Source organism: Cygnus olor, chromosome 8, assembly GCF_009769625.2.
Source record: "Cygnus olor isolate bCygOlo1 chromosome 8, bCygOlo1.pri.v2, whole genome shotgun sequence".
Classification (NCBI taxonomy): domain Eukaryota; kingdom Metazoa; phylum Chordata; class Aves; order Anseriformes; family Anatidae; genus Cygnus; species Cygnus olor.
In genome coordinates, this window is record NC_049176.1 from 722,318 (window position 1) to 740,579 (window position 18,262).

The following is an 18,262-nucleotide window of genomic DNA, read 5'->3' on the forward strand; positions in this document are numbered from 1 at the left end:
CTGAGGGCTTGAAACAACATAATTTTCCATGCTGATGGTGAAAGGAAGCCAAATTGTGACATATTTAATTGCTCAGCCACGTCTCCTCCGAAGCTGGTCATCTTTTCCACAATGAGGACATCTCAGATTTAAGCAAGACATCTGTCCACTTTTCCCACTACCTCATTTTGACTGACTATATATCCACTTGGCCTCCTCTCCAATGACCCATGCTTGTATGCAAACTGGACACATAAGAGGCTCCCCCCTGTAACCACAGGAAGAACTCTGACAAACAAACATACTCAGAAGAATCACTTCAACACTTGAAGAAACTTGAATATAAGCATGGTACTTGAAGTCTACAGATCTTTTTCATTTCTCTGTCACAAGTTATTGCAAAACACTCTTTTAAAAATCCCTGTTGTAGACAAGATGTGAGGCAGGTACAATCCCCATAAAAGGTAATGTATTTTCCTAACATATGAGACCTCCAGTAACACTGTCAACGTTCAAGAAAACGCCTTCATCACCACCGCTGACAGTTAACTTTGAAACAGATTTGATAGCTGTCAGGAATGACATAGGTAAAGCTTGTCCCAGCAGAAGATGAAGGATGGACTCAGGGCCCTATTACAATACTCTTCATACTTATTTTTCTGGAATTTTTGTTATCAATTTTATAAACTAAGTAATCGTAATTTAATTACAGATTAGAGACCTTGAAGGAAGAGCTGAGCTGGTACATACGTTCAGTACTACAGAGACTCTAGCTCAGGTTCTGAAGAGACACAGCTTCACCAGCACAACCCCGCACCCAGAGTAATAAATGTAGCCTCTCAATATGGTGAACCGTTCAGCCTTGGTATCACGCTAGCAAAGCCACCCTGCTTCCAGTCCCAAAGGCTTCCTTGGCAACCTACCTTAATAACATGCATGCACCATGCAATTCAATTTTATAAATTAACAAAGTAATTTACATTACTACTGAAGTTCTTTAATGATTTTAAGAGGGAACACACCTGAAAAAAAAACTTATAGAAAACAGCATCATTTATCACATCACCATACTAGTGGTTATGATCACAATAGTTTTATATTTACATCTAGGTTTTATACAAACTTCAGGCGGCATACGTTTTTCCAACATGAAAAACCATTTCATCAATAATTCTGAATACATACAGTAAGTTACACTGAATGCACGATTTACATAATGCCACCTACCTGCAGCTGCAAAACACAAAATCATCAAAGCAAACACTGGAGTCACACAACTTGAAGACATTTTTGCAAACACTATCTTCTCAAGTCAGCTCCCTTTGTAGCTTTTCATGTAGATTTACTTGCTCTGAAAAATGTGGTGTGCTTTGAAATCAAATCTTCCAGACTCTTAATTGCCTACAAAAAGACATAAAAATAAATTTTAATATAAATATAACTTACAGAAATGTTACTAGCTATTTACAATTATCTCTCTCATAACAAGAGAAATAGAATTCTCTTTCTTAAAGGGCTATTACAGGAGTGCACTTTATATTGCCAGACTGCCCAGGTAGTGATGGCCTACTACTCTTTCTCTTCTGTACTTCAGCACTTCTTTGTGGCCCTTGCTCTTTCATATCATCCATTGTGCAAGTTGTGATCTTCTTGAAAGTGAAAACCCAGAGTCCTTTCTGTCAACTAATACTGAAGTCCTGCTGAAGCCTGGAAATGGTACTCAGCCTCAGAAAAGTTTATTTTAACTATTCAAACTCTCCCTGGGACACTTTGACATTCATTTATTTATTTATCTGCTGCCACCTTTATTATACCACAAAGAGACGTTTCATATGTGCCCTAGCTGGTTTACACGTAACAAGATAAGTTTAACTCATTCCTCATTATAACAACTTGGGAAATCTTTTCAAGATCACTTGACACTAAATATAAAGCTGCTCAGATATTTTAAGAGATTTCAAGACTTGATATTCCAGGTCAATAAAACAAATAAACAAAAAAAACCTTAAATGTGCTGTACAAACAAATGACAATACAATGGATACCTGCAAGAATTCGAAAAGAGTGAAAAATTCTGAATCCACAATGCATGCCACAGATTTCTAAGGGGAAGCGCATAACACGCCCAATATCCTATTCCACTTCTTTATTTATTTATTTTTTTTAATCTATTGTCAGCTATTAGGTGTCCAGAATGAAATCATGGGCCATGTAGATAAGGAACTGGAATGTTGATATCACATTCAATCAAATAAAAATCTCATCTATTTCACTCCCTTACCAGCAGCAGCAGATGACAGATGGTGCCTCAGCAAGCACTAACATTGCAAACAACCATCATGGAGCCACATAACAGAAAATCACTGAGTAAGGACCACATTCTAAAACTGTGACAACATGAACATCATTTAAAAGGTTCTTGCTGACATTAAATGGAATGAAATACACAGTCAGACCAAACCAGGATTACACAGTGTGTGCCATGCTGTGGATGACCAGAAGTCCACACAAGGAAAACGTGTGCCTACATCAGCACTTGAAGATACCCACTGGTAGCACTCCTACAGCTACGAGGAAAACACCAGAAACCACTCTGCAGATTTTCTCCAGGGGTTACCCTGCAGGGACAGCCCTGTCCTGTGCAGAGGGAGCTGCAGCTACCCACCAAGAAAGAACAAACCGTCAGCACCCATGGCCAGGAGCAAGGCCTCAGGCAGATCTTTAGCTCAGCACCCAGCTCCTGGCACACCCGGCCCGTCTCAGGGGTGCCCCAGGAGCAGCTCTGCAGGCTGCCAGGACAGCTGGGCACCACGCTTCGCAGGATGGAAACACGGCAGCAAGGAAGGAGCTGAGCATCTACCACAATGTGGGGTTTCACGCAGTCCACTTCCAAGCTCTGTGTCCCCTAGGATTCACTTGTTTCCTACCAGATTTTAGCACACGGTATTTTAGGTTGAAATTTCAGAAGTGATACTCGCTCCTCCTCACCACATCTCTTCCAGCAGCTTAGCAACACTGTCTAGATAGCAGCAGTAGAGGAAGGAAGCCCCTAGACAAATGGTAACACCTGTAATTCTACCTAACAGTCTTTATTTTCTACCAATCAGAGCTCATTTCGAGAAGAACAAGTTTACTCATGACTTTGAAGAGGGACATTTATTACTTTGCATAACAAAAACAAGATCTGGGACTCTTAAGGAAAAAACCTGCAGAAGGACAAACACACACACACACACACACACACTCAATGCTTGCGTGACTGAAGACAGCCCAAAACAGAAAAACCTCAGAAAATGATGGCTTCCTTGGACAATTTACAGGGCTTGTAAAAATTATTCATCCTGAACCTACTGGAAACATTCTGTGAGTTCCCAGATACCTCTCATTACACACACACACACCAAGAATGTAAGGTTATATAGCTAAACATAGCGATCCACGAGGGACCCTGAATTTTGTGGTAAATTAAGGCCAACCTTTATTAAGCGGAAATAATAAATTGTTGACAAGAGTGTTGGACAATCCTTTAACACAGAAGTTTTGAACACGAAGATCCAAATCAAATACATTTAATGCCAAAATGCCAAGCTATAAGGAATTTATGGCAGATATTGAACATCATTTGGGAAGTCAAATGTGAGCTGGAATCATTTGTTGCTACTTCTCTAGATGAAGAGAAGCCTAAATCTACTCAGTGAGAGTATTTGGTTGCTAACTCAACCTTTAATGATGCCATAAAGACAAAATGATAAATACAGCAAATCATAAGGTTTCTAGCTAACATTAGCTATAAAAGATCATTATAACATGCTGTAAGATGACATAAGTGCAAACAGGCAATGAATGAGCATTCTCAAACTTGATGAAATGGTTATACATCAGCAGCTCGACAATAATTAACAAAAGAGAAACCAGAAAAAAGAGCAAATGGAGCACATATACTCAGTAATATACTAAACAGGAAAATGCAAGATGTTACTTAGATCACACTGCCACGAGCATAAACCTCTCTTTCTTCAGTGACATTTTTGTAAGGCACACAGCTGTGCAGAAATGGGAAGCACAGGGAAAGAACTGAAGATAAAGCTACATTGCTAAGAACAGTTCAGCATCCCATATTGTATTGGCCACCTACCCAAGCATGTTAAAATGCCAAGTTTCAATTCAGCTTTGATTTTGGAAGAATGATTTAAAAGGGGGAGAGAATGCATACACATTTCCGTCCCCAAGCAAAAACAAAAGAGTGATTTTTATCCCTACCGCAACTCACTGACCAAACCATTTTCAAGGTTTAACCTAGAGCTGACAGATACAATCCAAAAGCCCTAGGCTTCTCTTCAATTCTGCCAGCTCACAAAGGCTGAATAATAAAAACTTAAATGAAAATTAGTAACAGCTTTCTGAAGAAAGGGCTCACTAGCTTGAAGATAAGTGTTCACAGAATTTAAAAAGGAGAGCAAATGTCAGACACTGAGACACAATGTGAAAGGGTGACAAACTGACAGCAATTTTCATGAATTTAGGAACTCCCAGCTACACAGACTTCTGAAATAAAACAGTTTAAATCAAAAAGCACAGAATGTGATAATTTAAGAATAAAGCTACCAAGTGCACAATTTGCAGAATTTTGGAAAACCTGATCATCTTCACCTGTGACTGGAAAGGTGCTCAACAGCTAGGTCTGCAGTTTCAGTGACGGTATCTAAAAGCAAAAAAGACACTAAAGAAGAAGACAAGGGCATCAGTTTGCCTTGCACGTTTGATATTTGGGAGCAGTCCTTTTCTATTTGGCCACCTGCAATCCACAGAATGCAGGTGTTTCATCCAGTGTCAGTCCTTCAGAAGTCACCTACGAAGCTGCTATTATCTGACAGGACCAAAGAGAAACAAAGAAAATGGGTGATAAAAAACATTTCTGGTGCAAAACGCCATATTTTGCTTCAGTGTGAAACCTATTGTAACCAGAAGAATATGTGAAACCTGCAAATTAAGAAAAATTGAAGCGGTACACAGAACAGGGGGACGTTTCCTTTGAAATAAGAGAAGAAAGCTGTGCAAAAGCATTGGAAACCTAAACTATTTATCCAAGAAATAAATGTAACTGTTAGTCAATTTGAGATTCAAAAGAAATTTCCAAGAGAATCATCTTTTCCTTTGGGGTATATCTGGGTAGCTATTTTTGCAGCTGAGGTCATGAAAGGGCATATTAAAAGTATAACCAAAAAATCTTGACGAGGAAGAGGAAGAGATGTCATGAGAGCTTCAGGATTACTAACACACTGTTTTAATCCCAATGTTTTATATTACTGCAGGCTGTAAGAAAAGCGGATAAAAAAGGGCATCTGGAGTCACTGAAGAATCGTAGTCCAAGAGGCATAGCCTGGTGGGATCGTTTTTACTGAAGTTTGCTGTGGTGGAGGCCACTCGTCCTGATGAAAACAAGGGGCCTAAACACCACAAAAAAGACTGCTTCACTTCAAAGTATCACTTTGCAAACAGGAATAAATGCAACTGAGAAAATTAGGAAAAGCCTTAATAGGAGATTTTCTTAGGGGCAGAAGACTTGGGAGGATGTAGAGGGGAAAACATACAATGAAGCACATGACAGAAAGGACAGGAAGAGGAGGAAGCATGAGTGAGGTTTTAATTAGGTTTAAAGTATGTCCATCAGAATTTTGATGCACTTAAGCCTTGCTAGAAACCAAGGAAAAATAATATGCTTTTGCAGGACACTGGGACACGCTGACTGGCCTGCGAACTTGACTAACTACAAAAGGACAGATCTCATAGCTTTTTTATACTAGACGATAACAAATGCTCCTTAATTCATCAGTGGTATTTAAAAGAATCTGACTGTTAAGCCAGCAACAGCAAGCACAAAACACAAATCACTTCACTACACTACCGTCATTGCTCTACCTTTCATTAGCTGAAATATTTTTCTTTGTACAAATCTGCTGTCTTCCTCAGAACTCAGTCTTTTGTGAATTTTTTTAAAGCTATCCTTTGAACTAGAAAGTCACCTTTAATGCTACAACACGACCCAAGAATTCAAAAGTTGAAAGCATGCTATAACCTCTAAAAAAACACCATTCCACTAAGGATTTCCCAGTTCTCAATGGCAGATGCTGCCAGGACCTAAGGCTCTGGGGATGGCTTGTTACTAAGAAAACATTCTGTGCTGTTTTGCCACTAGCAGAACTGTATCTATTCCTACGCCTGTTTAACATCCTCCAAAAAAACAGGACAGGATTCAGCTTTAGAAGTGCTTGAAGGGCTACACATGAAAATGAGAAAGTATAAGCCCTACAATATCACTATGATTAAGCAGTGTCTGCAGAACATTTGAGAACTTTTCTACTCAGCCTCTTTCTGTACTTCTAGCAAAATAACTATTACTCGTGGCTCCCCTTGAGATCAGCGGTCTCTTTAGCTTCAATTTTTACACACTTTTCTTCTCCCATTAAATTTATTTTTGCCTACAAGGACACTGAGAGAAAGTGAAGTCCAACCTGACAATACAGATGCCTGCAGGATGCCACAGCCACAGATTTAGGGATGTTTGTTTCCTATTATAGGCTTCTATAGTGCAGAAATTCACCACAGTCATTGCCAAATTGGGTTCTCAATGCTTTGTTTTTCCCCCCTTTTTTCTCCTGTTCCTTTAAACCTTTTCCCCAGTAGTCACCATCTCTTTCTCTAATCACCACCTACCCTTCCCATACAAGTTCTTCCCTTGCCTTAACTCTATCATACTCCTTGTCCAACCTTTTCCTTTACTGCCTGAAGAATAACTTCCATTTCCCCTCCTCCTTATCAACATGGACTCTGGTAATTCTCTCTTCTTTCCATGCACGATGCCAGAGGTTACAGAGCTCTCTACAACACTGCTAACAAACACTTCTGTGCCAAAGCGAGCTGAGAAATCTTCCTCCACTAAACCACGTCAGAAGTCCAACCAAAGTGAATGGGGATACTTGAGTGAAGCCAGCAGGATCTGTCCCTTTGTGTTGTTTTGCCATAGCAACACGAACCCAAGTTTCTAGGCTATCCAAGAAGGCCTTCACAGCCAAAGCTTTTTCACTTTTTGTTTGTTTGTTTTACACATGGCAACCATTTTGCTTATTTAACCAGTTTTTCTCCCACTTGTCCACGTTGGCTCCCCATGTGAATGCAGTAAATACATACATTGCTTCCATCAGTAATAAAAGACAATCATTTGTAATGAAGCGCACCCATGCTCAACAAAAATCTCACAGATGGTTAACTGTACAAGCAGTTCTATAAACTTGGAACAGTTTTGGAAGAGTTTATATATAACTTCAGTCATTAAATTTGCATTTCAGTAGATTTCCTTTTTTATTAGATGACATTTATCCTCTCTCGATTTTGCGTGATTTACACACGCGCAAGTCGGAAGCTGACTGATAAGGTTAGCAAATATTAATGTGGGACTGAAAATGTGTGTAAATTTTTAATGCCTATGTCCAAGGCACATACATAAAGTTCCACCATTCAGAACTCAAAACAGTACTTATGCATAAACTATTAAGGGGATAGATTCTGTTTTAGAAACATCAAAGTAGTTTCATTTTCAGAGAATACATGAATAGTAATAAAACTAAAAATCCTGACATATCAAAAGCCCAGGGAAAAAGTAATTCTGATATCCAGCAGTTCACATGCTGCTGTGCTTGTAATGGGACATTTCAACAAGTCACAGTTAAAGGCTATGGGAACTGGGCAAGTGCCAAGGGAAGATGTTTTATGCCATTTAGCAATTTTGCCCCTCTATTCCATTCGACTCTTGTAACATTTTGTTTATTTATTTTCATATTAATGTATTACAATGTAGCTTGCCAAATTACAGGAAGCCACAAAATACACACACATTAGTCCACAAAATATGCAAAACCATTTCACCTTTTTAACAACATGTTACTGAACTTGGTTTTGTTACCTGGTACATATTTTGCCCACTGCTGGCATGAACATCCACTTTGGATGGTGGTGTCTATTCCCAGTATCATTTCATGACCATTTTCCCTTCAGCTTCCCAACACTTTTTTAATCAGCTGACCTGAATTGCTGTGAGTTTAGACCAGAAAAGTAAATTCATGAAACCAGACACCATGGAAGTTTTAGCTGAATAATCATTGCACAATATAGCACAAAAGTGAAAGACAGTTTACAGAAACAGGATAAAAATCTTTCTTTTGTATATTCCCAGGACTTCCCTTCCCCCAAACACAGTGAGGTATGCTGCTGAATCTTTACAGGCTCAGGGGCAAGGTTTCACTCAAAGTGTAAACAAGAGAATAGCCTCTTACAGGATCAGGATGTAGGAGGGTTTCAATAGGTGGAAGGGAAGGAAGTGCATTCAGGAGTCTTTTAGTGGAAGGAGTACACAAGATTCTTCCTGAAGAAGGAGACTTGCAGCACAGATTCCCTTTTGACAAAAGCAGAAATTCCTAGAGATTACTGAATCTACGGAAGGGAATGCACATGGCATATGAGACAGAGCTTAACAACAAGGCAAACATCCTATGTGTAACTCAAGCATGGAATCAGAGCTCTTCTATTTTTACACAGGGCCTTCAGGGACATCCTACAACAGAGCATCCCTAAAGGGAGTAGAGAAAATAAAATGTTGTGATGCTGTACAGCTCGAGCTATAGTAGCTCAAGCAACCTGGAATCCCGTACCAGCTTCAGTCACATATTTTCTGTGCAACTCACAGTTAGTCTAGTGCCCACACGCAAATGAGTCATAACAGGACCTGTAGATGGCCACAGCCCCCCCACACACACCACCACCATTATCTACCTAGAAAGATAGAAAGATAATCTCATTTCAGGCAGTTCTGACAGAAATCTCACTGCTCTCATCAGAGAGAACTGGTGGAAATATTATATACTGTTTTCCTGATGTTCTGTTACCTTTTCGGGTAGCAGAAGCAGCAAAAAAGCAGTGAAATCCAGAATCTGTATATACATAAAGATGGGATTCAAGTTTTCATTGCAGCACAAGAAATCCAAGTCCAAAATATACACCTAAATAAAACTCAAGTTCCTGAGGAACTCAACAAGTAATATCTCACCACAACTAACAAGAACCAGGCTCACATTTTTTAAACTGGGTTTGCTGCTTCTGAAAAGTTTACCCTGAAACAAAAACATCACCGCTGTACAGGAATCTTCTGAATGGACAAGAAGATCATAAACCACATGAAACAGATCTCTACAACTTTCTCTTCTCATAGTTAAATTTCTTTGGCCTAATTACTTTTTTTTTTTTTTATGGTTTCTAATTGGAAACAGAATAGGTTTCCTGGACCGGACTATCTTACTCTTCACGAACACAGTAGCAGCCAACAACCTCACACAAATTTCATTATCCCAAGGTTTTTTTTGGCTCAGTTTCTAAATTGTACACCTAAACTAAATAGATAACAGCTCTAATGCACCTATCCAGAGCAACAGAACCCTAGGGAAGCATCTCCTGTCGGCTATACATAGGAAAGGAGCCACAGCAGGATGGAAAGTAACCAACTCAGCAAGGCTTCTTCCACGCGGGGTGAGAGATTTCAGCAAATTCTTCTCTCAAGGAGTGCCTGATACAGTTATTTTTTCGAGACCAAACTGCAAAACCTTAGAACTTTATCTAGAACTAGTGGTAGGTGGAACCTCCCTACCAGCTAAAATGCTAAATCAATCTCCATTGGATCTCAAATCTTGAAATTATCTCTATACGCTTAGAAAAGTGGTTTTGAAACCATGGCCTACATTAAATTATATTAACTACATTAAGATACATGTCATTGTCTGAATTAATTGTGGAGAGCCTGCAAGGGGTAATAACAAAAAATAAAAAAAGACTATGGCATTAAGCATAAATTTGCTATAAAAGGATGCAGGCCTCTTGAGGAAAAAGAATGGTGGTCAAACTGAAGAAGACTGAAAACCAGCATTTCCCAGATCAGAGAAATTGGATTGAGTGTTACAAATCAGCCTTCCCCACTACCATCGGTTATAAGATGCTACAAGACATAAATGAACAGCTTAAAATATTAACTACTAGGTGCTTTGAAACTAACCTCATTCATCATCAAAACCACATTTTGGAGGAAAAAAAAAAAAATCAAGAGAAGCATGTTTTGAAGTTTGCTCTCTAGAATAAGACATAATTTAGAAAGCAGGTAGGTTAAAAGATTATTTCGTCAGGTTGCTAAACAAGAACAAAAGTTAAACACATTTTTCAAAAGCTAGCTGTCAGCCACTAAATTTGCAGATGTACATCTGTAAGATAGGAAACTTCTCCCACACAAATAGGGAAGACCTCAAACTGCCATACAGTTAAAAGAATGAGTCAAAAGGAGCTTCCCTTTATGTAGGAGTAACCCCTCACTGTCTGCCAAATAACCAGTGTAATTTAATTTATTTGGCAGAGAAACATTCAGGTTGAGACAAAACTTTTTTCATAAAAATTATCATTTATTAACACTGTTAGGAGGATTTGTTTCAATGAGGATATGTATCGCTGGCATACTCTGCTCAGAAAGCGCATATACTCCCAGATAATTTTTATTGTACAGAATTCCCTGCCTCTCATCATTTATTACATCTTTATATAAAGACTGCAAAAAGCTTTGAACACAAAGTTAGGGAAATAGAAGGCCACAATGAATTCCTAAGTTCATATAAATAATTTGTGCATCTTGTATGCACAAAGAAAATCACTGCACCTTATCTCAGAGTGAACCAAATCACTGATCTACAAGAATTCAGGAACACTGGTCATTTCAAATAGCAGAGGGGGGAACTCATCCATCGCATAACACAAGCTGCATAGACTGGAGGACAGACTTGGTCCACTAATGTAATAGTTTTCATATGAGAAAAAGCCTATCCATCTTTTCAAATGCTGCAACAGCTGTTCTGTAAATCAGAACACAATTTTGCTTCACTCAAGTCATTGTCAAAAACCAAAACAAATACACCACTGTCAATATAATACTACCACAGTTCTCAATCACTTTGCATCAAATATAGCTATAGCCTAATGAATTACTTCTATAAATCTAAGACAAAAGAGGATATATAGTTCTACAATCCACCTCCAGCTTCTTGGCAAGGAAACACATGTATTCAGCAGATCTATACTACACAGTAAGCTCCCTTGATACACTGAGATTTTTTTATTTATTCTTAACTGTCCCTGTCATACAATGAACCTATAAAGATTTCCAACAGAAATGCCTACACTTACTAATCAAATCAGAATGTAATTGAATTTCCATTCTTTTTCAAAATCATTAACGTTACATCTCACAATCCCTACTGCCTTCTGTGTAGAACAACAGCCTATATGTGAACTCTATAATTAAGCTGTTTCAGACCCATGACCTACAGATAAGCTGTTCTACCAGAATCTAAACAGGTCTCTTGCAAGGTCAGAACTAAGCTTATTTGAAACAGACGCCCTTTCCAGCTGACTCCCAAAATTTTACAACATGCTGCAACAGCAAGATAAAAATCTGAAGTTGGCCAACTACTCTGTTAAAATTAGAAAAAACATTAAAAAGAATTATTAAATATAATGCAATTCAATTTGTTAACAATAAGCAGCTACAGCTAAATTTAAAGTACTATTCATAGAATGGATATGGACTAATGACTTTCACGTTTTCCCCAGTAAATTCATTATTTCACCATAAATACATCATAAACTATGATATTTTGCCAAACAATTATTTGTAAGCCAAACAATTCATCAATATAGCATACACTATGTAAAATACAAAATGTTCTCTGCTGAACTTGACTAATTTGACCATTTGGGTACTTAGGGTCATAAAGGATGTTTTGTTTTTTTTTTCAAAAATGTACTTTGGCAGAGAGGAAATAAAAAGATAGGGGATATATACTGACAAAGTAGTAGTTTTAAAGTCCCTCTTTCAATAATATCTCAAGTTGTGTAAATCTGTTTCATTTTGGCTATTGGAGAGTTAATCGTTGCTGTCATAGTGCAAGAAATGCTGCTCTACTGGATTACTGCCAGCACATGAAAATAAGAATCCACAGTTACGAACAGAGCAATTGCACTGCTTCTTTGCTAGTACGTTTTTATGGCAAAACATGCTTCTGCTCATGAAGTGGCTAGAAACTAGCATACCACTGTTCATCACCACAAATATTACTACTCTCAAACTAATGTCTACTTATAATACACAAATATTTTGTGGAATTAGATCAAAAGTACTGTGATTCCAAAGATATTTGCAAGCTGTATCCTACAGAGTATTTTCTAATATAAACTGCCTATGACTTCATAATTCATGTCTTAAATGTCAACAGAATGTTATTGTAGGTATCAGACAAAAGAACTGTAATACAGATTTGGAAAAGCTTTAGCACTATTTCCAAATAAAATTAAAGCAGAAGTCTCACACTGACTTTACGAACTACGTACTTCGGCATCTCAGAGAAACGTACAGGGGATAAAAGCTTTGTGATTCTCTATGGATATAATCAGAATGAAAACGATGGAAGAGGGAGACTGCCAATGGAAATTAACATGGACCTTTTAGTACCTTCAATGTCTGGCAACATCAGATAATGCTCCTAGAGAAGAATATGTGGCCATTAGAATATGCACATACCTGGTCGCTGAAACAACATAGCCATTTAATGAGTATACAACCAGAGGAGCTTACCCCCTCCTGTAAATATGATCTGGGACTGTTCATTTCAATGAAACTATACTGTCTCCACTTGCTCTAAGACCTAGGGCTACAAGAATACACAATTGTTATCAGTCACTAGTGGTCTTGGGGCAAATCTGCTGCTCCACGGCAAATGCCTCCAGGCATGTTTTTACCCTGTCATCAGTAAAAGACTGCTTACCCTCAAAGTATGAGCAGCAAGGTATCTCACATTTACTGCAGGGTAAGAGCCTGTTCTTTGGCTCTTACCAGGAAAGAGCTGACATGCTGCAAATTCCCATCTTTACTTAGCATTCAGCAATCAGTTTGTATATCCATACATTAAGTATTTCTCATTTGGGTACATCAGGCTTCAGAGACTGAAAAGCAATATGGATCAATGTCAGTCATGAAGATAATCTTTGATTATCAACCTTTATTTTGAGAACAAAAGAAGTAATCAATTGTTACGCCAATATAAACCAAAAGGAAAAATCATTACTGATCCACGCTAGGAGTGTCAATTGACCTTTACAAAAATAAGCTGGTCGTGACTTCTTAAAACCTAAGAGAATAACCAAAAGCACTCTCTCTTATGGAAACCCTAAATACTGGGAATAGTTTCTTGTGAGAATACAACTTTTTTGACACTCAACTTTAGTTCTACTTTCAAAATATTCTAGCTAGCTCATTGTCTAAAGCTTTACAGGATTACTCAAAATATAATTTTCAAAAATAAACGTTTTCAAAGAAAAATTTCACTTAAATAAACGTATCACATTTTATCAAGTTCTGTTCTGGCTAGTATGACAAAATTCCATTCAGAAGAATGGGAAACATGCCTATTAGAGCAAACTAATAGGCATGTATACAAAAATAATGCATTTATTCTAACGTATATATTTTTTTTCAATTAAATGATACTCATCTTTTAAACAAATACTGTCCAAAGTACAGGCCCGAAGTTTTAACAAACTGCAGCTGTGGTATGAAGAGAGACTTCAGAGACAATGTTTTGTGTTCCCCCTGCTGGTTAGCAATTAACTTCAAAACACTGCTCCTAGAGCTAGGCATCAAGATGCTATGGTACTAAGAGATGTTTTGCATACTAGAGAAATAAAAATTGGAACTTACTTTTTAAAAGGAATCACATCCACTGGAATCACATCATTACACACTGTGACTAGATGAGGCTCTGGACACATACCCAAAGTTGAAACGCGTCAGAATCAAACAAGTCCTCCCCAGAGAGAGAGAAAGCAGGACAGAAGAGGAAAAATTTTGAAGTGTCACTTTAAGCTTAACAAGGTTGGAGTACAGCAAACAATTGGGGGAAGCAAGTCGCAGAATAAAGGACTCTTCACTGAAGGAAGCCAACAGCCTGCCCCCTCCAACACGGCCCTCCCTTCCTCCCTCAGCCAGGCAGGGAACCCGAGCACAGCTGCAGCACCCGGCGCGGGCTCAGGTCCGTGTCCTGGGCAGCCGTGCTCCTCCTCGACTGGGATTCCAACCCTGTGAGCTTCCTTGAGTTAAGCTGGAGCTCTTCGAAGGAATATGCATCTGCCAAGAAGGTTTTGCTAACACTCTCGGAAATGCTTTGGCAGGACACCTGTGCGGTGCTAATTAAAATCCACCTACCAACTTATGTTGTCTCTGGGGTTCATGGAAAAACTGTGTGGACTGCAAGGAAACAAAGTATTCCTGGCAAAAAGCAGTAAACAGACAGATACATGGCTTTAGAATTAGTTGTATTCACACACACAGTCTTAAGGTCTTCCCTGTCCAAGACTGCAGGTCCCTGTGAGCAGAACCCAGCTGGTGCCACAAGTCCTGTGCAAGAGCAGGAGGCTCCCCCATCCACTGCGGGATCCATCCCCAGCAGGGGTCTGGTATCAGCCTGGTGGGCATCATCCAAAATACTTAGTTTGGTATAGAAAGAGACTCAACCAAGAAAATTTCTGTCTCAGAACAAAATCATGGCACTTAATCATCCAAGTCTTTCTCCTCCAAACTCAATGCAAAGTTTTACAAACCCATTTAAGAGGTTGCTATTAAAACTGAACTGGGATGATGATAATGCATTTGAGAAGAAAATAGTAAGTGACAGCAGCTGAACTATAACAGCTACAGCTTCATAGAACTGAAGTAAGTAGATTTACACCTGGTTACATCCCCAGCATGTGGAAAAGGCGTAACCATACACCACACCTGGAATTTTACAAGGACAAGACTCATCATCTTCAACACTGCCTGTCTTCAATGACAGTAACTTTGGACTTACAAGTACGGCTGACACTGAGGAAAGTTCAAGAAGTTACTTGATGTCCCCCTGACTCGAACGCCGCAGGGCTGCTAAGAGAGGCGTGCTCAAAAGGCCGCAGTCAACCGACTCCAGCACATCCACTGCGAAGCACGCGGCGTAAATCCCGCTGGGCAGCGGCTTCTCAGTGAAGTTGTAGAGAAGCAGCACAGTACCAGCCTGTGTTACCTCCACAAACACCGACTTCACACAACACTCCTACAGTAATAATCTCACCGTGTGGCCTCACAGCGGGTACGGTGACCCCAAATCGCACAGCGGCACTGACACCTGCGGAGCACTGCGCTTGGCACCCTTCTGTCACTGCCGCGGCCCGTCGCCCAGCACACGCTGATGCCCCAGTTACCTCGGGACACCTGCAGCTTGCCTGCTCCAGACCTCCCGCGTGCCTCCTCACAGGCCTGACCGCCGTCACCGGGCACGCTGCCGGCTGGCGACGGGCGCTGTCAGCCCTCGCCCCCCGCCGCCCCGGCTCCGAGGGGTGACAGGCACCGAGGTTCCCCTCGGCGGCACCTCCGCCCGGCCCGGGGTAGCAGCGGCCGTACGTACCTGGCAGTGGCTCTGTCCGCGCCGCGTCCCGCGGGGGCAGGCGCGCGGCAGCGCGGCTACGCCATGGGCGGCACGGCACGGCACGGCACGGCACGGGAGGGCAGCCCTCGCCGAGGCCGCTACTGCCCGGCCCGCGGTGCGCGGGAGGAGGCGGCGAGGAGGAGGAGGAGGCAGCTCCCGGCCGGCCCCCAGCCCGCCAGTAACCCCATGGCGGCAGCGCGGCGCACACGGCGGGGCCCGGCCGGGCCGGGCCGGCTGAGGCGGGGCCGCGCCACCATTGGGCGCGGGGCGGGGACGGGGACGGCGCCGTCACGGCCCCGCCGTTGCCTCCGCCCGCCGCGGCCCTGCCGCCCTGCGGCCCGTGTGGTACCTGGGCGCGCCGGCAACCTCCCCTCGCCGCCGCAGCGATTTGGTCCTGCAGCAAGGGCGACGGGAGAAGTGCGCCCCAGGGGGGCTCCCGGGGCCCCCACGGCCGGGCGGCGCTGCCCCGCTGGCCTGGTGCCCCTCACGGCCTGTCACAGCGGTGCTAACGCTTGGCACCGCTGGTGCTTCGCGATCCTTACTCAGCTCCCCTCACAAAATTGAGCCCTGATCATATTATTACCTGAACAAACAAATGTTCTTGTATTTCTATGGAGAACATGCAGGGATAGACTAGTTTAATCGTTTTGTGGTGTTTTTTTGTTTGTTTTTTATAGTGCTATATGAGTTCATCAAGAAGTGCACTAAGAGTTCCAACAATGCCCACTCTTGAAAATGCCAATTTGCAACCTACAAAGATTCATTGCCACCTACACTTAATTTTGATTTCTCGACCTTTGGATGGGTCGCGCACAGCTCTGCACATAAGAGGCTCAGTAAACAGCTTAGTCTTGGGAAGTGCCGGGCGCCTCACAAAGACTGGGCCTCAGAACGTTGACATTATCTGTGCATAAGACCTTTTGCAAGTAAATCAATGGTTGCTATAACAAGCATTCAGTTTGCATTAAATATTTCAGTGAATAGGCTTATAAAACTTGCAGAAACAAGTAAAATACAAGTTCAGGCTGCTTGTTGGCAGCCTAAACCCACTTATACATTTTTTTGATTTATTTTTAAGCGTTTGAAAAGTTGTGCATGTTGGAACATGATATAATCCTCTCTTATCATTCTAAGTCTATATGTAGGATGCGAAATTTTTGCAAGAGATGTTGAGGTGGGGGAAGTCACTTCAACAAAGAAGAAAATTAATATTCTACAGCACCAAAAGCAACACATATATTTCAAGGCATATTGTGTCTACTTTGCCTCCGCTACCTGAAATTCCAGAGTGCTGATTAAAAATGGGATTGAAACTTTTAAGCAGACCAGTGATTTTTATTATTTTAAAAACTCACAGAATCACAGAATCGTCTAGGTTGGAAGAGACCTCCAAGATCATCTAGTCCAACCTCTGTCCTAACACTAACAAGACCTCCACTAAACCATATCACTAAGCTCAACATCTAAACGTCTCTTAAAGACCTCCAGGGATGGTGACTCAACCACTTCCCTGGGCAGTCCATTCCAACGCCTAACAATTCTTTCAGTAAAGAAGTTCTTCCTAATATCCAATCTAAACCTCCCCTGGTGCAACTTTAGCCCATTCCCCCTCGTCCTGTCACCAGGCACGTGGGAGAATAGACCAACCCCCACCTCGCTACAGCCTCCTTTAAGGTATCTATAGAGAGCGATGAGGTCTCCCCTGAGCCTCCTCTTCTCCAGGCTAAACAACCCCAGCTCCCTCAGCCGCTCCTCGTAAGACTTGTTCTCCAGACCCCTCACCAGCTTCGTTGCCCTTCTCTGGACTCTCTCGAGCACCTCCATGTCCTTCTTGTAGCGAGGGGCCCAGAACTGAACACAGTACTCGAGGTGCGGCCTCACCAAAGCCGAGTACAGGGGGACAATCACCTCCCTAGACCTGCTGGCCACACTGCTTCTTATACAAGCCAGGATGCTGTTGGCCTTCTTGGCCACCTGAGCACACTGCTGGCTCATATTCAGCTGCCTATCAACCAGTATTCCCAGGTCCTTCTCGGCCAGGCAGCTTCCCAACCACTCATCTCCCAGCCTGTAGCGCTGCTTGGGGTTGTTGCGCCCCAGATGCAGGACCCGGCACTTGGCCTTGTTGAACTTCATACAGTTGGCCTCAGCCCATCGGTCCAGCCTATCCAGATCCTCCTGCAGAGCCTTCCTACCCTCAAGCAGATCGACATGCACCTAACTTGGTGTCATCTGCAAACTTACTGAGGGTGCACTCAATCCCCTCATCCAGGTCATCGATAAAGATATTAAAGAGGACTGGCCGCAGCACTGAGCCCTGGGGGATTCCACTAGTAACCGGCCTCCAACTGGATTTGACTCCATTCACCACAACTCTTTGGGCCCGGCCATCCAGCCAGTTTTTAACCCAACAAAGAGTACGCCAGTCCAAGCCATGAGCAGCCAGTTTCTGGAGGAGAATGTTGTGGGAAACGGTGTCAAAAGCCTTACTGAAGTCAAGGTAGATCACATCCACAGCCTTCCCCTCATCCACCACTTAGGTCCCAATTCTGCAAAGATTAAACTAAACAGGTTACACTCATTCAAATGAGCAGCCATCAGAAATGTTCAAGTGTATGAAATGTATGCACAAGTCTTGGTAAAATCAAATTCTTTGTACACAGCCAAATTGTTTTCACCGTTATCAGTGA

General features: G+C 41.6%; 1 protein-coding gene across 3 annotated transcripts in view; it reads right to left on the minus strand.

Moving 5' to 3' along the window:
• TGFBR3 (transforming growth factor beta receptor 3) overlaps positions 1-15,756 on the minus strand; it is a 119,219-nt gene extending 103,463 nt beyond the window's left edge. Inside the window, exons 1-2 of one of the 3 annotated variants that reach the window (XM_040566226.1) lie at positions 15,552-15,756; positions 1,207-1,380 (exon numbers count right to left, since the gene is read on the minus strand). In XM_040566226.1, coding sequence (XP_040422160.1) covers positions 1,207-1,267 — 61 coding nt within the window. In that variant the 5' untranslated portion in view covers positions 1,268-1,380; positions 15,552-15,756. Of the gene's footprint in view, positions 1-1,206; positions 1,381-13,816; positions 14,224-15,551 lie in introns of those variants that run through there. The other 2 variants (XM_040566224.1, XM_040566225.1) reach the window with 2 other exon arrangements.
• Positions 15,757-18,262: the final 2,506 nt, after the last annotated feature.